Source organism: Gordionus sp. m RMFG-2023, chromosome 5, assembly GCF_954871325.1.
Source record: "Gordionus sp. m RMFG-2023 chromosome 5, tfGorSpeb1-WG-v2, whole genome shotgun sequence".
Lineage (NCBI taxonomy): Eukaryota > Metazoa > Nematomorpha > Gordioida > Chordodea > Parachordodidae > Gordionus > Gordionus sp. m RMFG-2023.
Genome location: NC_088779.1, coordinates 31,127,472 through 31,151,427, shown reverse-complemented (window position 1 = coordinate 31,151,427; position 23,956 = coordinate 31,127,472). Strand labels below are relative to the sequence as shown.

General features: G+C 30.9%; 1 protein-coding gene across 1 annotated transcript; it reads right to left on the bottom strand.

Annotated features, from left to right (window-relative positions):
* Window positions 1–3,982: 3,982 nt before the first annotated feature.
* Window positions 3,983–23,365, bottom strand: LOC135929611 (uncharacterized). The gene is made up of 19 exons (XM_065466275.1): window positions 23,223–23,365; window positions 14,303–14,698; window positions 13,753–13,986; window positions 12,632–12,776; window positions 12,096–12,225; window positions 10,931–11,132; window positions 10,634–10,799; window positions 10,182–10,419; window positions 9,737–9,766; window positions 9,514–9,650; window positions 8,909–9,115; window positions 8,719–8,848; window positions 8,332–8,542; window positions 7,440–8,169; window positions 7,012–7,376; window positions 5,829–6,791; window positions 5,246–5,443; window positions 4,544–4,694; window positions 3,983–4,309 (listed from the first exon to the last, which is right to left on the bottom strand). The coding sequence occupies exons 1-19, from the start codon at window positions 23,319–23,321 to the stop codon at window positions 4,164–4,166; spliced, it is 4,878 nt and encodes a 1,625-aa protein (XP_065322347.1). The 5' UTR covers window positions 23,322–23,365; the 3' UTR covers window positions 3,983–4,163.
* Window positions 23,366–23,956: the final 591 nt, after the last annotated feature.

Sequence of the window (23,956 nt, the reverse complement as noted above, 5' to 3'; positions counted from 1 at the left end):
ATAATGGTTGTTATTATATTTAACGAATGTAAATTTTGTTGTAATTGGTTAAAGTCCCGACTGTCATTTTTTTTTAAAAAAAATTATTCAAAATTTGTTGAGTGACAAGATCAATATATCAATATTTATATCAACTAAAGGGTGCCCCCCCCCCAAAAAAAAAATATGATATATATAATTCTTTGATTTCTTTTACGATTTGTTCTAAAAATATTGATCTAAAAAGTTTTGATGATAAAATAAACTGTAATATAAAATTTATCATATGGTATCGTCATCCATTTTGCATAAAATAAAATTGATCCTATTTGTCCTTTGTGATGAGATAAACTCGGATATATTATCAAATGAATTTAAATAAATCATAAATGGTAGAAATATAATTAATATCAAAATGTATCTGTAAATAGATACAGATATCTCAAAAATAGCATCTTAGATTCAGATATAGGTTGATTTTATTAAAGGTGTATAGATAAGGTTACCTCATTATTGTATCTAGACACTTTAACAACACCGGTATTGATATATAGGATTGAACGTTTTTGATTTTTTTTCGCGTGTTTTTTATAAAATATTGAATAGCGTCGTATAATTTTTTCCAGTAGCTAGATGACTGCATATACCCCCCCCCCGGCTGGAATACAGATCTTGGTTCAAAGATAAAAGAGAACAGCAGGTAGTCCTGTGCTAGGGGGTGGTATAATATATAGAATATCGGAGACGATGCGTGATTCGGTTAGTGTTGTTAAACGGCTAACTCAATACTTCCTCCGGAAAAATATTACCCAAGTCTGAAGATTTTTCTCATTAGAAGGAACAAAGATCTAGACATATATTATTAGAATCTTGAGGCTTTATGGCAAGTGTTTCCTGTTACTTGAATTCACCATGCACAAAACCTTATTTCCTTGCGTATACTTAGTTTAACTTTGATGTTATGTAGAGCTCTGCAAATTTAATTTTTCTTTATCCGCACCCAATCCGATTATTTTAGCCTTCTAAGAACTGGATTTTCCAGAATTTTTTATATATTTCACGTAGTTCATTTTTCAGTTCAGTGATATTTACAAAAAAAAAATTTTAACAGGGTTTTAAACCCGGCACACAATTCTCACAATCTTTAATCCATCTGAGATCCCATTTTCGCAACTCTATTTTGAAAATAATCAATTTCTCACTTAGCCTCATTCGCTCAAACTTTATCATTTTTTCTTTCTTTCTATAATAAAAAAATAAAAAATCGCACATCGTGGAGATATTATAATTTTAGAGTCAACACTTCTCCCATGCGTTTGTCTTATATATGTCGTATTGGCAAAATTGTTTGAAATTTACAATTTTGGGTACTCAATACATGCTGAAATACAATTCCTGGCAATTCAGATTTTTTTAAAATTTAAATAGCCGCCCTTAGTAAATGATCAATAATTGATAGATCTAGAAATTCCCCATGAATTCCATATCCCAACACGACGTTTTCCGACCTAACACCCGAAAAATGTAAAAAAGCAACCAGCTTCACTCTATTCTCAAGTCTATCGTAGAAATAAAATGGCGATGCAGTTTGCGTATAATTGTTATTTCACGATTTTATTTTGATTTGTCGTAATAATTAAAAATGTATAATTTGAAATGATGTAATTTGCACGTAAAATATAAAATAAAGATTTAATTTTATCGAATTGTAACGAAGTTGATCATGAACCAATAATAATATTACAAAAAAATTACAATTTTTAAATCACTATGTATGTGTGGTCTTCGTCGACAATTTCGACAAAAAATCTAAATGTATTTAAACCGCAAACCAATTCATTCTTAAGTATCAAATTTTTGCATAGATGACACAAGGTATAACTATTCTACTCTTAATTAATGCTCTAGTTCTATTAAATTTATAAAAGGCTACAGTCAGAGTCGAGTCTCATATTTCAAAATATAATTTTCAAAAAAATAGATTAACGATATGATTTGAAGGAAGGAAGGAAGGAAGGAAGGAAGGAAGGAAGGAAGGAAGGAAGGAAGGAAGGAAGGAAGGAAGGAAGGAAGGAAGGAAGGGGAAGGAAGGAAGGAAGGAAGGAAGGAATGGGAAGGCAGGAAGGAAAAGAGAAGGGCAGGAGCTAATATTAAATACGCACTATTATTGATATAGGTTTCAAAGTTAATTCTTCAAAAAGTTTGGCTCGATTTACGCTTTTAAAGTGTAACGTCATAGTTTTCTTTTGTTTATAACCTGGGTTTTATTTTTCGTGATTCGCAAAAACGTTATTGAGGGAATTATTGAGTGTTCGTTAAATACAAAATATTAACCATTAAACTGAGACATTTTAGTTCTTCTATACCATTACAGGCAGGCATGATACACTTTTTACACTTTTTTTGCTTATTTTTTTGCTAATTTCCCACCACTGTCTACTAAACGGATTAAAATAAAGCTCTAAACATTCATAAAATCTTGAGAATTAATGTTCTCAATCACTTTTTAATCTTTTCCAAAATTTTGTTACTAATTATATGCGTGAACCATTGGAAAGATTTTTAGAATTAGGGCTTTCAAATTGTGTTTAGCTAACTTTAATGGAGATGATATAGAGATATCGCGTATACTACGTATTTTTTTTAAAAAAATACAAAATAAAAATAATCACGATAAAATTGAAAATATCGGATAGGAGTGATTTAGCCGAAAATCTGGCGACAAAATATATTTTATCTATGTCTACTCACAACAGAATGTTTCATTCATTGGGCTATAGTGATTTTTAATTTCTGTACATTTAAGTTTAAGGTTAAGGAAAAAATCAGTTATTAACAGTTAAAACCAACAGAAGAAACGATACTATTTCGCAAAGAAAGTATGAAGATCAAGCCTCATAGCGGGGTTAGCAAACACCTTCACGGGGCTTCCTAAACCTCTACTTTTTTTAAGGGCTAATAATGAATTGGAATACGTTTTTATTTATTAATAATGATTAGTATATAGAATATTTTAAAATTAAAGCTAATTTTATATATAAAAAAATTGAAACTTAATTTTGAGTTAATACAACAAACATTTTGGAATACAAAAATAAGGATAAGGAAAGATTATTACTTAGCTTAGCATAAATCCATATATATATACATACACAAGCCATAAAATTTTCTTTTCCAAGATTATGTAATATTTTTTTTTTCATATTAACGCCCATAATTTACATATATGGTTTAACAAGCTACTCACTAGCTCAAAATTTACTATTAAATAACATCTAGACTAATAAATATATCAAATCTATATTTATATGTTACATGTAAGAACCTATTATTTAAGCAAATTATTGTACAGTTTGGATTTTTTAGAAAAATATTTACCTTGAACTTTTAAATTTAATATAATTCAAGCGCGTATTCCCTCACATTTCATCGCTTCACGCTGCTTTCCCGAACCCAATTCCCCCCAAAAAATTGAATTTTGGGAAAAAATTTACTAAAAGTTATATATATTTTTTAAAAAAAAATAAAATAATATACGTAAAAACCCAGAATTATTTTTATATAAATATAATATATAGCCAAAGACTTAAAATAATTAGACCTAAAGACCTCCAATAAAATTCATGGCGGAAAAATTTCAGCCAAATAATGCCCATCCCCCTATTGAGCAATCCTGGATTCATGCTTATATGTTAGTTTTTCCATATATTATTTTATAAATATTTTTAAATGACTTCAGAATTGTCCGAGATGAATTAAATTTCCGTCAAAATCAAATGTTAAAATTTAAAAAAATTAACATATTGACGTTAATATAAATATTTTTTTAAAAATACATTAAATTTGTAAAATGATCTGTTAGACATTGATTTGTATACCACTAGAAAAATTTGAAGAATTTGATTTTTTTTATTATTACTTATTATACTAACATAGATATTAAAATACAAATGACTTTAACATATGATTGATATTTATTGAAATAATTTTTTGGTATTATAATATATACAATGTAACAAACATTGGCACTAGGATGATATTTTTCAAAAAAAAAAATAATGTATTTTTATATAAAATATTACAAATTGATAAATGACTTCTTGATTTGGTTGAAAATAAATGCTTTTGAAGATAGATTCTATTGGTTACAACTCATTTCCCCAGCTGTATCAGTTAACTTTGTTTTAAAGAAAATACGGGTACTGTGTAGAAGACGTAGAACATGTAAGGCAGCATCTTCTGTCCTTGTACTCCGGTCTGTGACATAAATGCATTTCTTTAACTGCGCGACAATAATTGGACAGATCACGGCATTCATCGGGAGATTTCACTGTATAAAAAAAAAATTCCCGCCAAATATAATTTCGTTTTATAGAACTAAAGATCTAAGTAATTTTTTTAAAACTTATAGAACGTCGCGGTCTAAATTTTATAATCAATTTTTGTTTCTTAATTTAAGATAATTGATAGTAATAGCCATTATTTATAAAGTTGTTCTTATGTTAACAAATTCTTAAATATTATCATGATCAAAGAATATTAGATAAATTTGTATTAGTATTGCCTTCGGGACATGGGACGATATTTTCGCAGGACATGACAGTTTCGGGCCTAGGTTTGTCGATGCAATGGCTACCCGCGGATTTAGTGCTGTTGTACCAAACGCAGTGCAATACCCGTGTTTTGATTCCTACGTATCCACAGGTTTTTGAACACTATTATTTTAAAATATGTGTTCAATTTTCTGATGTTGCCTTTATTCCCTTACAATAAAATCCTAGATTATACATACCTTAAAAATATGATCATCGATCAGTCCCCTATACAATAAAGTTACTTTTTTAAAAAAATATATATATCTGTTAGATACAGTGCTGTAAACATTTCTTTAAAAAAAATGGAACGCGTTCGTTTTAACGCGTCATAGACAAAAATCGAACGCGTTCACGTTCATGAACGTTGTTCATGTTTCGTTGTTCTTTCTAAAACTTTATCAAAAAAAAAAAAAATTAATTAATTTCTATGTTCGAATAAATTCGGGTCGAGTTGGGCCGGGTCGGAAAATTTTATCGAAAGTAAATATCCGGCATGGCTTAAAGATTTATAGGCGGATATACCGATCCCTAAATGACATTGTCTTCTTAGTTCACAACATTGGTTCAACAATTGTTCAAAAATGTGCTTCGCTATTTGCACGTGACTAAATTGAATAGAACCCAACCGTTTAAGGTATTGCGCAGTCGTATTACAACTAAATTCTATATACCTGACTCCAGGTTGAAGCTATCCATTCAGCTTTGCATCTCTCATTAAAGCATTCTTTCCTCATAACAGGTCTTTCAATCATTCTACAGCCGGAGGAGTCATACGCAGAACGAGGGGCATAGGAACCGTTGGAATAAGCGCAAAATACTTTTCGCTCTTGTACCGCAATATTAAAATTTTCGCAAGGAGATTCTTTACACTTGATATGCGTGTAATGAATATATGAATTTTAAAAATGAACTTTGTAATATAGTTTAGGATTAAATAATTAATAAGCTCAACCTAACCCTAACCTTGTGGATGATTGGTTATTCCATATCTCTACTTAATCCTAACCTAGTTGATGATTGGAGACTCCATATCTATACACCTTAACCTCGTCGATGATTGGTTGTACGATATTAGTCGTTCCCCCCGGAGATTGAACAAAGGAAAAGAATTATGGTAAAATATAATTGGCTCAATGGCTTAATACCCGAAGATTCATAATATTTCCCTAATAAACTCTTTGTTGTATCTCTGGCTGAATCATATTTAAAAAAAGAAAAGAAAAAAAATTGAATTATAAAAATTTGGATCCTGACCTCTTGCCAAAGACCATATCTCCAGATTGGACATTCTTCGCTACCGCAACGCCTAAACTTTGGAGGCTTAACTAAGCCAGCCTTTTGGCAATACTCATCGCTAATTATTTTGTACAGGGAATCTTCCTCGAAGCGATTATCCCTATTGACGCGAGATATAATGTTATTATCATTATCGATATCCAAAGGGTCAATCCTATTATCGTGCTCACCATATTCGTTTTTTCTTATCACGTGTGAGCTACCATCTTCGCTCATCTTACGATTCAGTTCCTTCCGTCTTTTGGCAAACATTTGAACGTCACTAGTTAATCCGTCATCGCCGTGCACCATAATTGATGGTTCCTTTTCGATGACTAATTTACGATGACAGAGACTGACCTGAATCTGTATTCCGCGGGAACCGCATGATTGGGAACATTTAGTCCACCCGTAACTTTGCCAATATAAGTGGGAAGGGCTCAATTCGTCGTACGCGTTTGAGTTGACGTCAAGACCTTTTACGTCGTCTCCCGATCTATCGGCTGCTGTACTGTTATTTTTCGCGGGCAATATTATTTTCGAGAGTGTCAATATCGCAGAATTTTTAGAGGCAGTGCTCGATGTACTTACAATGATATTATTGTTTAGCAAATTTGTAAGTGGGATCTTTGGCACAAATATTGTTGGTGTGGATCTCGAATTCGCGGTGGAATATGCTAGATTGTCGTAATAACTCTCCTCTTCATACATGCTTCTGTATTCAGTGGCCTCCGTTAGATTTGCTTTGCCACCTTTAGCGAATGTTAGGAGTTCAGGGTACTCGATAAATTTAGGATAAGTAGTCACGTGGGAATCGGAAGACGTCGTAAATTTGTAAGTGGTGGAAATGTCCCTTTCTAATTGATTTATCATTTCTGAGCTCTTGCGATCTGTTAAGAGGCTTGGCTCATCCTTGTATTCGTTCCAAAACTCTGACAGATACTTTAGATATACATATATTAATTAGCGTGTAATTTAAATGGCGCGATAAAATATCTAAGTATTTAACATCCATTTTTAATATAAATATAGGCCTCATGTTTTTACTTAAGATATCTATATTAGAAATTTAGGCTTCTGAAGATAGTAATTATCTTAAGGACAGTGGATTTTAATTTTAAAAAGCAGCACCTAGACGCATTCCGATTAAATTATTTATTACCCTGTCATCTCTGTAATCCGATTCGTCCAATTCCTCATCTTCCGAAATCGCCTCGTCATTTTGCGGTTTATTCCTGATACCGTCTCGGGATTTATTCGTTTTGTTGGCCTTGATCACCTTAACCACTACCGTTTTTTTGATATCCGCTATTTTACATACGTAACGGCCCCTGTCTCTCAGTTTAACCGACCTGATTTTGAGCACGCCGAATTTCGAGATGGACACCCTGGGAACTTTGGAGCCCAATTTTATATTCTTCAATCTCATCTGCCATTTAGCCGTCATATTCTTTCTATCCTTGTACCATATCACGGGTTCGAGCGATCTGTCAAGTCTAGATTTGCATTTCAATTTGAGAAAGATTCCTAGAGGAATAATATAAAAAAAAACATTAAATAAATTAATCATTCTTTTTGGGTTTAACCTACCTCTAGGAACTAGCAATTCGCCTCTTGGAGATTTTAATCTAACCGTCATCTTATCGAATTTGGGTTTGGTTTTGTTGACAGCCCCGACAAATTTTTTGGGACTTTTGACGGCATTAATTTGGGATGCCGCCGTTTGAGAAATTTTGTCGCCAGGAACTAGCAGGCTTACATATTGAAAAGCACTGTCTCTTTCGAACTTTCTCTCGTTTGGCGATTGCTCATCATTTATAGCGCCATTATTACCACCCTCAATATCATCTTCTTCGTTTTCCTCGTCTTCTTCGTCGAGATCGTTATCGTCCTGTTTATCGGAATCACCGGAAGTTGTCACATTAGAATCGACTTTTTCTTTACGCAACGCACCGACTATGGTACCTCTTAAAGGCGTTGCAGTAGGAGTAACCTTTTCAAGATACTTCTTAAAAATCTTGTCGTAGGACTTTCCGTTCGAGGCGATTAGGGGTATAAGTGTGAGGGGATTAAAATCTAGCGTCTTAGGTACCATGTTCTTACTGTAACTATTCTTGAAAAGGGGAGAATTCTTCATATAATCGCAGTAGGCCTCTTCTTCTGGAATAAGTTCAGCCTTACATTCTCTTATGGAATCCGGCTTTTTGGATGTAATAAGACATTCACCCTCGTCCGCCATGTACGTTATGTGTCCTTTCGCCGTAACCTGCTGACAATAAACCGGCCTTTTCCTGAATCCCTCAGTACATGTCTTAGTGCACTTGTGATTAGTTATAAATTATTATTTTATTATATAATATTTATAAATACGGTGTGGTTTAGCAATTTTAAAAAAAATAATGACGTGATTATACATATTTCCTCTAGGGGTTTATGGTTTATCTTTTTCATTCATTTTTTTTTTCTTAAAATGGAACTTTACTTGAGACCAATTTCCCACAGCCCAAAATGGGGGACAATCAATAGCATTGCAGGTCATCTTGGATTCTGGTCTAGGTTCTGGACACATTTCCGGCGGAACCACATAGATATTGTCCTTTCCGTTGGCAGTTTGATGCAAACACCTTACACTTCTAATGCTTATCCCACCTCCGCATGTGTGAGAACATTCGGAAAAAGTTGATATTTCCCATCTATCAATTTCGATTTAATAAGATATTTAGAAATTTGGATTGATTTGAATAATGAAATCAGCTGTTATCAATTATCCGAAAAAAGAAATTGTTTTAAAATAGATTTGAATTGGGCAAAATTATAATCAGCTGAGCATTTATTAAGATGATTTAATAAGCTGAGAAATTAAAGGTACCTGGGTGGGCATGCGTGTTCATTACAAGTCCTCTGAAAAGGCGGGGGTCTGCGAGTCGAATCGCAGTTGTCATCGGATGACACCTGCCCATCTTTTTCTCGAACGCATAATATTATGGAGTCCTGTATTCCTATAGGTTTTTTTTTAAATTATGTTTAAATTTATGCGGGCAAGCATAAAATTTTTTTACCCCCCAAACATTTGGCAGAACATGTCGCGAAACCCCTGTACTTCCATAAGAAGACATCTTTCGGTGGTTCTGGCTCTGCGATTTTCGTTGCCTGCGCACTTTCCATAGGAGCATTTAGCAGAAGCTTATTGCTAGGATCTCTGGCTTCCGCTCCTTCACTGCATTTCCTTAGGTCGCAGTTCTCTTGCGATGGTGGTTTAAACACTCCTAATAAGGAATTGTTCAATATAAATATAAAATATTTTTTAAAAAAATTAAACCCCCTAACCCCCACCCCACTTTTACTCATATATATATATATTGCTAAAAATTAAGATCTTCCTTTCGATAGATTTTGACAGGCTTCATTAGAATTATTATTTTTTTCCTTCTCACTCATTAAAAACTTAGACTTCTTAATTTAGTGCGATGGAGTGTTTGTTAGACGCCTCATAGCTAACTCAACATTTCAGTCAGAAAAAATAGTGCCTAAGCCTCGAGATCTCGAAAGAAAGAAAGAAAGGAAGAAAGAAAGAAAGAAAGAAAGAAAGAAAGAAAGAAAGAAAGAAAGAAAGAAAGAAAGAAAGAAAGAAAGAAAGAAGGAAGGCCAATGCGATGTAATAAACCTCTACATTGGTCTTCGGGGACTTCTACCATTATTTGCGTGTAAGGGTAATACACTTTACATTTAACAGTTCTAGTGCGCCTGCTCCCTAGCATTCCACATGGTTTACTACATTCGCTCCAATCAGAGACAACGTATCTATCATATATTTTTTTTAAATTTAGTAGTAGTATAAAAATTAAATAATTAAATAATATTTCGATAAAAAAAAAAGGTTATTGAACCTGAAATCCGGTCTAAACAAATATAACAAGCTTTTACGGATACAGTTACAATTTAAACCAATCAAATTTATTGGCGGAAGACGGACATATTTTTTATTTAATTTGAGACATGACGTCATTGTTTGTCGCGAACACACATATTTGATTTTATATTTAAAAAAAAAATACTTTAGAATAAATTTAAAAAAATTTTGACATTTATTTCTTAAAATGAATTTAAATTTTAAGTTAAGGGCTGTGAACCCAAATTAGGGTCTTAGGGTTCAGGAATTCTAAACTCTATTTAGCAGAAGATATAAATTCATATAGCGGGAACTTAATCGGAGGCGAATTTTTAATCACCCTGGGTCCATATGACCCCGGGTTCGAGGGGGGTTGCCCAATCTGTCCCTGTTTGGTCCGTGGTCTCAAAAATGTCTGACTAAACAAAATGTTCCGAAATAACTTTGATGCGTGCGAACCATGTGATTGTTTAGCATTGTCAGCATTCAAAGATTGTTTATGAGGATCGTCAATTCCATTTTCTACGATATTTTTCAATATGCCGTTGTTTTCGATCAATTCGTTGTGCCGATCAATTTTGCTCTTAATATCCAAACTATCGAGCTTATAAATGGCGGAGTTTAGCTCTGAATTCGGTTCATCTTTGGCCAGAGAATTGTAGCTATGGGTAGTGGAAACACCTGTTTTATGAAGAATTTTATTAAAGATTGTATAATTAACAGTTAACGGGTTGGGGCGGGGGGGGGCTAAAAATAAACCGGACCGAGCCCTACATAGATTTTATTTTCCCTGATCAAGATTATTAAAAAAATAAAGAAATTTTGAAAATTCGTGTCGAATCGTAAGGTCATTTCAACAATATGTCCTAAAATAAAGCTGGATATTATGATATACGTGCAGAGGTTGTAATATCTTGATTGGGATCGGGGCATGCACCGACAAAGCATCTTTCCACGTGTTTAGGCCTCTCTTCATCTTTGCAATCGGTACTAAATCTTCCGTTAGTTCCTATGCATCGAAGTTCTAAGGTTCTTACACCATAACCACATGTAACTGAACACTGAAAAATAATATTTAAGTTCTAGATTAATCCTATTTTTTTTTTACATTTTAAATTTAAATGCCTATTCACATATATATATATTCTTTAAAAAACATTGCGGAAGATAAAATATAGATAGTCATCGTTACTTGAGACCATCGCCCGGACTTCCAATAGGAACACTTCTTGACTGGACACTGTCTTGTAGTTCCGGGAGCGGGACTCGCGCAATATTTGGCGTTAATATCAATCAAACTGTTATTTTTTAGTTCCTGACCACAGTAGACTCGGCGACTTTGTTTAAAAATACCACATTTATCGGGGCATTTTGACCAATCATCGCTGTACCATCTTTGGTAGAAAAAATGAATCATATTATTTTTGTTAAATCATATTATAAGGGTATCACGTATTATTAGTTATAGCGAATAGAATTTAGTATTGTTTTCACGTGACTAGTGATGCTATCTGAACGATTTTTATAATATCTGAATCAGGTTTCAGCTCATTTCCGCCTGGAAAGTAATCTAAATTATGCCCGCCCATTACTTTAAAAAACTTTATCAACCCGTCCGCCACCCGCTCAACGTTGAAAATTATTTTTTTTAAAAAAACCCGACCATGCCCATTTCGAAGTATGAGCAGGCGTAAGCGGTACAGACCTCTAGATCTGAACGCTTATTAAAATGGTTCAATTCAGTTTTATTTGGGAAATATGAACATTAGAAATATTTTTTTTCTAATAAAGCAGCAAATATAAATCCGCTGGCTCGTTTTGAGGCGGCTTTTTAAAACCGCTAATTCAATATGCCCTAAGCCTCGAGATTTCGCTGATAGATTGTCTAGACCTCTGTACCATCTGTTAGCAAAATCTTCAGGTCTACGTAGGCTCGAATCGAGCCTTTTAGGCCGCATTCCTAGTGGACCCGATCCGACAGGAATTAACAGCTGGTCGATTTTTAAAATCGGTTTATGAGAATCAATTTTTCTTTATTAAAACCAATATTTCTTACGTTATTATCATGTTAATGTTATTTTAAAAAAAAATTGATCTCATAAACATATTTTAAGAATCGATCAGCTGTTAAATCGTGTCGGGATCCACTAGGAATGCGGCCTTGACAACATTAAATCCACGAGGGCCTATTAACGTTTTTTTTTGGTGGCGTGTGTTTATATTATAGTTAAAATTTGAATAATATAATCTATTTTTGCAAGAGATCTTAGGGGAAATGAAGAGTGTATAGAAATGGATATATAGATTTTTTAAAAAAGAAATTGAATAAAATATAAAAAAATTGTATCTGTATTAACTTAGGAGGGCAATGGTGTTCGGAACACGTTCTGATCTTGGGTGCAGGCCGAGATCTGGGTTCGCAGAAAAAGTTAGGAACGATCTTAGCGGGCTCCAGCATTTTGCAAAATGAAGACGTCATTTGATAGCCTTGAATGAGGAGGGGAAGGGGGTGGTTACGAGGATACAATTTATAAAAATAATTAACAACCAATACCTAGACTAGCGATGCATTTCATAATAATGCATAGAAATCGTCGCTGAATGCAAAATCAGCTGGACTCGCCATGTTGGTAACCCATATAGTAATTATTCTCATGTTAAAAACTACTATTAAAATTTATAACTCAGTTCCTTATTATCTCTATGATCAGGCAATTCCTTAATAAAAGTTTGCCTCAGACATAGGAAATAAGTAAATGATATGGGTAATCAAAAATGGCGTCCCCAGCTGTTTTCATTGAAGCGCACTTTTTTAATGAACGCATCGTTACAATATAACGATTGACAACACATCAAATTTATCTGTAGAATATCCAAGAAATATTTTTTAAACCTCCAGCGCAGGAAGCTGAACAGGCAGAAAAATCGGTTTCCTCCCAATAATATTGAGCATGATTGCACTTGGAATTATCGCCACCGCATACGCCGCACGAGTCAACCTTTTTAGAGGAACCTAATTTCATATCGCATCCAACTAACTACGTCATTTTTCGTTTTGTTATTAAATTTTATATATATATTCAGGAGCGAAGGAATCAATGGGTAACTATAGTATATTCGAATTCGTTTAAACGTTTTTATTTTAGAAAAGTTGTGTGAATATCTTCTGGAAGTCGATTAAAAGGCCGCCATAAAGGGCGGGAGTTGTTCCGTCTAAAGATTTAAATCCATTTATCCTTCCTTCCCCCCAAAAAGCTCAGAATTTATGTATAGTGTTAGGAACTTTGTTTCTATATATCTTGTGTAGGGGGGGGGAGGGCAATTCTCTAATTCCCAGGCATGATACCCATATTTCTTTCCTATCTTGTAGACGTTGTCCAAGCCTCACTATACAGAATCGATCAGAGATTATGGGTCCTAGCTGACCAATAAATAAATTCTTCTAATCTTGGGCCACTCCCTTCAAGCCATCTACTTCAAGATAAACAAATAAAGTAAACTCTTTACACAAAATTTATCCATAAATATAAACTATCTTTTACTTATAATAATTTTAATAAATGTTGGCAAAATTTATAGTTTTTTCCTTGTGGGGTTATTTTAATTTTCTTTTTTAATTGGAGGTCAATAATTCGCCGATAAAAAAAAAATATATCATTTTTTTAATATGAAATTTATTTTTTAAAAAATATTTACGATCCTTTTGGCGGAATTTTTTTTTTTTTAAAAAAAATATAATTATATTATATTTTCGAACAGAAAAAAAAAACCCCGCCAAAAAAATATAAAGTAATTATTCTAGATCGCACTCATGAAATATTGATTATTATAATTGCTTTATAAAGATTCTAATTTGTAGCGCAGTTTTCCAGCAATAAGCAGCATTGCTTAATATCTATATGGCTACCAGGGGATCTTTATTAGAAGAAGCCCTCCGAGAAAAATTCTATACAGCTGAATCTTTTGTTGTGCCTTTGGTCTTTAGGGAAAAAAAATCATATTAACGAATCTTACTCTGCATTTTCCGTTGATGCAGACATCGAGGGTGTCATTGGTGCACCTAGAACCGTCTAGAACTTTCGACGAAAACACGACAACGAACTCGTGACCTTTGGCCTGACATGTTAGGGAACACGGATTTTGTAGGTTGGGAAATGGAATCCAATTGAAAAATTGGTTTCTGTATGGAATCTTATCGAAGCTTTGGCATTGCAGATATCTAAAATCGGACTTCATCTCTTTACATGGCTTACAATAATTATAATTTCATTTTAAGTGTTTTAATGTATATTTAAATGTTACGCGGGAGAATTTATTAAGTTAGATGGAACAATTTATAGGGAGTAGGATTAAAGGTTAGAGAGCTATGGGTTTTAGGATTATTTAAAAGGTTCGGGAGGTATGGGGGTTAAGGGGGGTTTGGATTGGTTGTTAATAACCTGTCAAACTTAACAGATTATGTGATTACAAATGAAATATAAAAAAACTGTTGTAAAAAATTAAGCAATATCATTAACCATAGTCAACTTAACTCTTAAAAGTTCGGTCAATCTTATATTATTACTTTAGTATTGCAAAGCTTGTAATCCACCATATATCTTTGGCAAGCATTGGATTCGATCTCGTTTGTATCGCAATTTCGGAGCCTGTAGGAAACCCCGATTCCGCAAGGAAAGGAACAGGGGCTCCAGCCGCCCAACATGTTTTCAGTAGTTTTAGCGTTGATTCCGTGCTTTCTCTTGCGATTGACGGCGTACCCGTTATTCGAAGGCGATAATGATGGGATTATATTGGCATTTTTGGTTGAGAGGGGATGTTCCTTCAAGTAGTTTAGGGTCAAATTTAGCAATTTTTCCTCTAACTCAAACTCCAACTCCGAAATATTTTCCTGTTCTGTTTTGTCATAATATGACAAGGATTGATTAGATAGTGATAGGCGTTCATCGACTAAATCTTTCTGCTGTTTGCAAAAATAAAAGAAGAAAAGGTTTATATGTATTATTTATTATAAAAACTGCTATAATAAGGGTCGGCTGAGTATTATAATGTTCTATATCCACGTTTCAGCAAAATTTTATTTTTTTAATTAGCGAATTCTTCCGCAATATTATAAATGTTAAAAATATGATTGAGAATAATCCCTTTTTGCATTACTACATTGGTGATATCTTATTTTTAAAATATAAGATAATACCTTTTTTATTAAATGCTCTACTGAATATTTTTTTTTAAAAAATGGAGATAGATCACTATAATACTCAGCCGATAATTTATAAGAAGCGAACGAAGCTCCTCTTCCCCAAAACTAGTGCCGTTAATCGACCCGATTAGCCGGGTTTTAAAAAACGACTTACTCAATATTCTAGTGAGAAAAATATCGCCCTAAACCTCTAGAATTTTACTTAGGAGATGTCCAAACCATTGTTGCTATCTATGAACCAAAATCTTTAGGCTCGCGTAATTATTTTTTCTGGATAAAATTGAGTTAGCATCAGAGCCGTTTAACGACACCACTTTAAACCAAAATACCTAAATTTCTAATATACTGGTGAAGGTCACTAGGGAGGTAGGACACTCAGGGACTCTAGCCCCCTGAATAATTAGAAAGAGCCCCACTGATAATGTTTATAAGGGCGATTCTCATAATTACGACGGATTTGGATGTATAATATGATAGTAGAAGCAAGCCAAGCTCCCTTAGAGTTTCTAATATTGGCGAAATATGAGGAATATGTCAAGTTAGTTTTTCATTATTTACACCAAGGGAAAAATAAAATTATTTCCGTTTTCAAATTTAAATAATAATCTAATAATTTTTTTATATTTTTTTAATAATAATGGGAAGTGAAAGTAAAAGTATATATTATTCAAAAGCATAAATAAATAATCATAATATAAAATTAATTATCGTAAACTGTTTCTTTAAATTGTATATTGTTAATGTTACGAGATTATTTAGGTTATGTAATTCCCAAAACTTAATAACTCAATATATAAAAATAATATAAATATAAATATAAACCTCAGTTGAAAAACATTGATTTTAACCCACTATCCTTGATAATTTTATATTATTTATCCGATTAATTTCCTTATAATATATATTAATAAATATATTTGTGTATATATTGCTTTAACAATATCTTTAAAAGAATAGTCAAAGAGGTGGAAGGCTAGTTATATATAGAAATATAATTTAAATCAAAAGATGTTGAGGACATTTATACATTATATATGGGAGAATATATATATATATTCACAATTGCGTGCGTTCTTATACGAATCATGACGAAATAAATATATTAAGTTTTTGAGGATCAATGTAGGTAAATTATATTGTTGTCTAATGGGGTGGAATAAAGAAGTCAGAAATGTCTCCTTGCACATAATATAGCATGGCCAATCCTGAGAATTTCGGGACAATTTTAGTCATAAAAATATTTCGAATTTTACTCTTAAAATTTATATTTAATTTTATATAGATATGTTGTTTCGTATGAATTAAAAGGCAAATATTATTACACAAAGATTCTTGGGTTGAATTGGTTTCTAAAAAATTCGTTAGAGTAAATGGTTTTTTTGCTGGAATTCATTTCGTGTTCAAATTTAAAAAAAAAAAAATCTTCGCTAAAGAAAGAATGAAAGAATGAAAGAAAGAAAGAAAGAAAGAAAGAAAGAAAGAAAGAAAGAAAGAAAGAAAGAAAGAAAGAAAGAAAGAAAGAAAGAATGAAAGAATGAAAGAAAGAAAGAAAGAAAGAAAGAAAGAAAGAAAGAAAGAAAGAAAGAAAGAAAGAAAGAAAGAAAGAAAGAAAGAAAGAAAGAAAGAAAGAAAGAAAGAAAGAAAGTATATTAAATAGGTTGCATCTTTATCAGCGAGTAGCGTTGTTAAACTGCTAGATTTGAAAACCCGGTTTTTAAAAACCGGCTAATTGTCTAAGCCTCGAGATTTTTCGCTAATAGATGTCCCAAGAGCAAAATCTTTAAGCTCGATTGAGTTTAGCCGTTTTTAAAAACCGGCACTCGGCGAGAGATCAATTCCGAATATAAACCCTTAAATCTCCTCTCGATGTCAGAAGATTTAAAGAATAAAACTAAAACAAATATAAACAGAAATCAATTACAAGATATTCACGTAAATTATAGGTTATCAATTAAAGGTTCGAATTTCATTTATTTATTTGATTAATGTCTAGAAAGATTGCGAGGAAATAACTCGGATAATCTATTCGTTTTATATTTCTAATAAATCAAGTTAAATTCTTCTATCTTTACAAAAAATATGCTAATTTTATTAAACCTAATTATATATATAATTTTATACATTTTTATTTTTTTTAAAAAAAATAATATATATTAAAATCGTGATAATATACTAATTATTCTTTCAAAAATTTGTTAAATTGTGATTTTTAAGTTTGAAAATATAGGTGTTACCTCATTTTAAAATTTTCATTTTATCATTTTAAAATATTTATTAAATGATTATTTAAACCGAAAGAAAGAAAGAAAGAAAGAAAGAAAGAAAGAAAGAAAGAAAGAAAGAAAGAAAGAAAGAAAGAAAGAAGAGAAGAGAAGAGAAGAGAAGAGAAGAGAAGAGAGAGAGAAGAGAAGAGAAGAGAAGAGAAGAGAAGAGAGAATCGAAAGAAAATAAAATAAAAATCATTTTATAGTGATTTTTTTTACATAAATAATAATATTTGATATAGAAAATGTAAACTTACAATTATTTAAAAACAAATAATTTTATGTCTATTATATATAAATAATATTATATATTATTGGTTCGTTTATCTTTTACTTGTGATCATCTTCAAAATAAAAAAATTCTTATTTTTATTTTATTAATTTATTACATTAAATATTGAATATGTATTTTTTATATATTTTTATATTATAATGATTTATTAATAAATGTATAAAATAATATAATAAAATGATGTATATTTGTTATAATAAATTTAATTAATAATTAAATTTTTATATTATTTTTTATGCCAAAAATTATTTATAAAATTTTTGCTAAATTTTTTATTTTTTGTTGTTTTAGCCCTGGGAGAAGGGGGACCAGTAATTTTGCTAAATAATGACAAATTCGCCCCCAAAAGTTTTTTCTTTTCTTTCTTTCTCTCTTTCTTTCTTTCTTTCTTTCTTTCTTTCTTTCTTTCTTTCTTTCTTTCTTTCTTTCTTTCTTTCTTTCTTTCTTTCTTTCTTTCTTTCTTTCTTTCTTTCTTTCTTTCTTTCTTTCTTTCTTTCTTTCTTTCTTTCTTTTCTTATACTTTTATAATAATTTTAAAAAATCAAAAAAATTACAAAAATATGATAATTAATAACACATAAAAAATCAAATAAACATGTTATTTGTATAATTCTTTCTTTCTTTTTTATTGAGCATGAATTTTTTGGCTAGGACTACGACATTAAAAAAGTAAGGGGAAAAATAAAATGAATAAATGTGACATAATTCCCTAGTGGAGCATTCTGGATATCATTGGCTCTTTTTATTTTTATGAATATTACTTTTTTACATTAATGGTTTAAATTCATATGTATTTTTTTTTAAAAAAGAGAATAATTTATCATGTTACTTTTTTTTTATTTTAAAATGTTTTGTATTTGGCATTTAGTTTTAATTGTATCGCCACCGATCAAAAGAAGCTCCCGATTGGTCAATTTAAAAAAGAAAATAAATGTGAGAAGATTTTTTTTTTTGAAATTGTGGCCAATCAATTTGTAGTTATTTTTTGTTGGGGTGAATGTCTGGGGAGATTGTATAAGAGGGGGGGGGTAGTGATATGAGGAGATTTAATCTCTAATAGAACTGGCTAGGATGATAAAAACGGTTTTACGCGAATATTACGGGAAAAAAACTAAAATCCACGGTAAAGGGTATTGGGAACTTAATGCTTATAACAGAGCAAATAGTAGGGGGAAACCGGGGCACGTTGTGTACATGGGACCGTTAGTCCACTCCAATTGGAATTTGAGTTGCTGGTTAAAGGCGAACCACTAATAAAGCTTAAAACACTGCCATATTATAAACAAAAAAAAGTATAGCTTTTATAAAAATATATATTAGAATTTTAAAGTATCCCATACCTTTAGGATTCAGAAGATGTTCCATTTATCCAGATTAGTGTAAATATTATTAAATTTATTAACGTTGGAACGAAAAGTGTCCGAACCCCCGCCCCTATATATTAATAGTATTTTTCAGAAACATGGTTCTGAAGGATATAAGCTCTCATCTAATGAGACCTAGAAAAACGGGGCTTAAGATGGTCATGAAACATAAAGTGAAAATGGTCTTACTCAAAGGCTACGGTTAGCTAGTTAATTTATGGGGAATATGTGTGGTGGGAGAGGGAATTATCTAATAACTTAACATAAATTATTTAAGAAACGACGAATCAATTAATCTATTTATTTATCATTACACTATACACTTATTTATATTATTTTGTCAATTATTTTTGGTTTTTTTCTGAATACGATTTTAATTGCCTTAATTTACATTATTGATTTGATCTTTGTAACCCTTAAAATTTTTTTTTAAAAATTTTTTCTTTAAAAAATAAATTAATTACAAATTCGTGAAACTTATAATACACACACACAAAACAAAACAAAAATTTTCATCATTTATAAACGAGAATATATTTTTTTTTGGGAGAAATTTTTAAATATTTATACAATCTTAAATTTCGATAATTATGTTAAGAAGAGCTTTGCTTTTTAACAGTGTTTTTTAGTCAAATAAATTAATAATTTTTTTTTTCTTTATATCCTTATAAAGGAGTAAAAAAAAATTCACTTTTGAGAGTCAAATATAAATCATCGTTTTAACATATATTGTTTAATATTTTTACAATCCAGATAAAAAAAATTTTAAGTCTAGTTATAAACCCCCCCTCCCCTTTCTAAGAATTTTACTTAGGACCCTTCAACAAATAAAAATTAGTTCGACCCCCCCCCCCTCACCCCAATTTTATTTAAATTACGATAGTGTGGTCATAACTTCATACTCCCGCTAATTTCGATGAATCCTTGCGCCATGTACTCCCACCGCCAAACAGGAGTTAGAAGTAATTGCCCGGTCGACCAGAATGATTGTATGAAATTTTTGTTCTTCTTTTTCAAAGAAAGAAAGAAAGAAAGAAAGAAAGAAAGAAAGAAAGAAAGAAAGAAAGAAAGAAAGAAAGAAAGAAAGAAAGAAAAAAGTAAATCATGAGGGTTCGTAAAAGCCAAGATAAAAGTTGATGCGAACAAAATAACTAAAAAAAACTTTTAGCCAAGCATTTCAATTTTTCTTTGTGTTGGTTTGATCAGATGGTCAACGGACGTTAGAAACATTAATGATGAGAGGAGGACCAAAGTTAAAGATTAATTTTACCCCAGATATCAGATTCTATCTTATAATAGGTGAATATTTATAATGTTAACGAATTTTGTTTATACTATGTGTAGTGTTTGTCGGTTAAAATTTATCCAATTTTAAATTAAGATTATTATTATAACCAAATTAAATGTTACTCAAACCTTAAGATTGTCATTAATAGATGTCCAAAAACGTTAATGACTAATATTTTCCAGCCTTTTGACAATACTAACTATGGCCTTTTGTTAGTGTATTTATACTTATAATCATGTTTAAAAAAAAAAAATATGACTACGCATAAAATAGATGGAGTTAAAGATTTTTATTATCTATTGTAGAATTTGTTATCGATTGATTTCTGATTTTATTGGAAAAAAAAATCTTCTATTTTATACCTTTATTTAAATTTCTTTTATATTGCTATAATAATATGAAATATTTTGGTAAAATATTAAAAACTGCATTCATTTTATCACATTTACATAATTGTAACAATGATAAAAATTATCATTGGACGCTACGCTAATTAAGATAATTTCACAATCGCCTTCAAGTCGATTATATATAAAAAAATTTTAATGTTATTATTATTCAATTTATTTTTCATGTTAAATTATTTTGACAATGCTTTGCTAAAAAAAACCAAATTAAGTACACACACACACACCAGAAATGTTTTAATCCATAATATATATACATAACCCAAGGTATGACGCAGAAAATTTGAAGAGTTACAAAAAAAGGAACTGTTATGCCCAAAAGTAGTGGATCGGATTCTCGTGAGGACTTCACAGCGGACCATGGGGCACATGAATCCAGGTTCTTCTCTTCTCTTCTCTTCTCTTCTCTTCTCTTCTCTTCTCTTCTCTTCTCTTCTCTTCTCTTCTCTTCTCTTCTCTTCTGAGAGCTTAGAATTATATACTATAATAAATAATTGCAGATATATACATTGTAGGTTTTGCAAATGGTAAAATTTTTAGGTCCTGGTCCTGTTGGAGCGGGCCCCTTCAAATTTGTGCCCGGTCTAACCCGATTTCAATTTTTTGTAGTCAGGGTCGCATTACCCGACCCGACGAATAACCGATGATGATGAGGATACGAATTTCTTATTTTGAGCAGTAAACTAGGAAACAAAGAAAAAGAATTAGTATTTATCAGAGTTGTTAAAGGATCTAGATACAGGTATCTAGATACAAAAATGTGGTATCGGTATCTAGATAGATTTTTGATTAAAATATCTGTATCTAGATATTATTTTAGACGATGTATCCGTATCTAGATCCCATTTAAAAAGTATCTTTTAACAACTCTGGTATTTATGAATTGAATTCATTTATAGTTAGCGGGTCATTTAAATCAAGTAAATTTGTAAGCGAAAATGATTATTATTTTAACAAAATAAGACTTCAATTCTCTCTTATAGCGTCCTGGGGCATCTTAGCCGGCTCGGCTCGTTAACTTTTTAGACCCTACTCAGAACCGGGCTGCAGGGGGAGGGGAGGGGGGGTTTGAGGATCTCTAATATACATCAGGTCCAAAAAATATTTTATATTACGTAGACTCGTATACTCAAAAAATTTGCTTTTTATTGCGAAAAATGTAAAAAAAAAAATAAATATTTGTTCGATTAATTTTTGTCTGGAGTTATTACTAATAAGATTAAGTATATAACTTATGATATATCTAATGAAGGTTTGAACCTACCCCCATGTGTTAGTTTTTATATCATAAGATTATCTATTGTTTTTTTTATATCAATTTTATCCGACTGAGGACTTTGGGGTAGATCAGGCCGGGTTAGGTAGGACCATTTATATCGTTGTTATATAAAAAAAAAAAATTTTTGTTATTAAAATTTGAAAAATTTTGAGAATTTCCTATAACTCTATAATGATCCTCATGGGTGGTCCAATGTACCCCGTTATTTGGTCTCACGTGCCCTTGATTTTTATAAAAATTAAATTTAGGGCATAGATTTTATAAGAATTTTTTTTTATAATAAAACCGGTCCGCTATGCCCTGGTATGTCTTATATGAATTATTAAATTTTGCCATAATATTTGATACCAAAAATTCTAAAGAAAAAATTTTATATTTTTTGATGAACATTCCGATAATATAAAGGTAATTAATTAATAGAAAGAAAGAAAAAATGATTGAATAAGGAAAGAAATTATAAAATTCGAATATTACTTTATTTTATCTTTTAAACCGCGCCCATAAAAAGTAAAGATTATTATATATATAAATATCGAAAATATAAAAACGTTTTTAATAAAGTATTCGAGGATCTAAGGAAAAGATTTTAGGGAATAAGATCCCTAAGAAGACGAAAAAAGTTGGGAGTTGCGAGATAAAGAAGATATTTTAAAAATTAGTTACGGAAAGAACTGATCACCCTCTTCCGCCGAATAATCTCCCGATCCTCGCTTCCTAATCTTGTATTCCGTTCTACATTCTCCCTTTCGTCCATATTTTATAGTGTTGTTAAACGGTTAGATTTAGCCAATTTTAAGTTGAGAATTCAGCCTAAGTCTCGAGATTTCGCTAATAGATGCTTAATCCTTTCTGGCATCTACGAGCTAAATTTCCAGACCTTTCATAATGTTTTTTTGGCTAAATTGGGTTAATCTCCTTATTAAAAAATGAAGGCCGTTTAACAAAACTAATATTTTTCTAGAAATTTCTTTTCCATATTTCTTTCTTTTTTTATTTGTCTTTAATTTTAGTTTTTAAAAAAATACCCGTTAAAACCTATTATGAATCCTTTTTTTTTAATAATAATATATGAAAACTTAGAAAATATACACTCACTCAAATAAATAATTATATACAGAAATTCAGTTTAAAAAATATATTTATTTAAAATCAAATTTAAAAATAATGTATATATACATATATAAGATTGAAAGAATGAAAGAAAGAAAGAAAGAAGAAGAGAAGAGAAGAGAAGAGAAGAGAAGAGAAGAGAAGAGAAGAGAAGAGAAGAGAAGAGAAGAGAAGAGAAGAGAAGAGAAGAGAAGAGAAGAGAGAGAGAGAGAGAGAGAGAGAGAGAGAGAGAGAAGAGAAGAGAAGAGAAGAGAAGAAAATACATATATATTTTTTTTACTTTTTCGACTATGGAAATATCCTGAAGCCAAGTCAATTCGATAAAAACGGTTATAAAGATGATGATTCCAATATGATAAAATCGCTGAAAGAAATTCATCCTTCTAAAGATTCACTTTTGGATCATTTCACAGGAGGTTGAAGTTATTATTTTTTTTTATTCTTAAACACTTTTTTTTTATATTTAAAATAAATATTAATTTAATTTTTAAAATATATTTTAAATATTAATATTTATAAATATATTAATAACTTCCTATTCATGTAATGTTAAAAAAAACCCCCCATGATATTTCTCAAATCAATTTATTTTTTAATAAAAATATATTTTTATATACTTATTTGTTGATATTTAAAAAAATAAAAAATTGGAAAATATTATTTAATTGATCGATAAATCATTATAAAATGAAAATAATTCCAACAAAAAAATATCCTATTGACATATTTATGTTAAAAATTATCCTCACTTTCTTTCTTTCTTTCTTTCTTTCTTTCTTTCTTTCTTTCTTTCTTTCTTTCTTTCTTTCTTTCTTTCTTTCTTTCTTTCTTTCTTTCTTTCTTTCTTTCTTTCTTTCTTTCTTTCTTTCTTATTATTTCATTCAGTTCATTTTGGAAAGACATTTCTTTAAATAAAAAAATCCAATTTGTCACATAAGAGGAAGGAGGGGTGGCGCCAGATATTATCTTCTTCGTGGAATTGTAAATCCGTTTTCATACTTATATATATTTTTT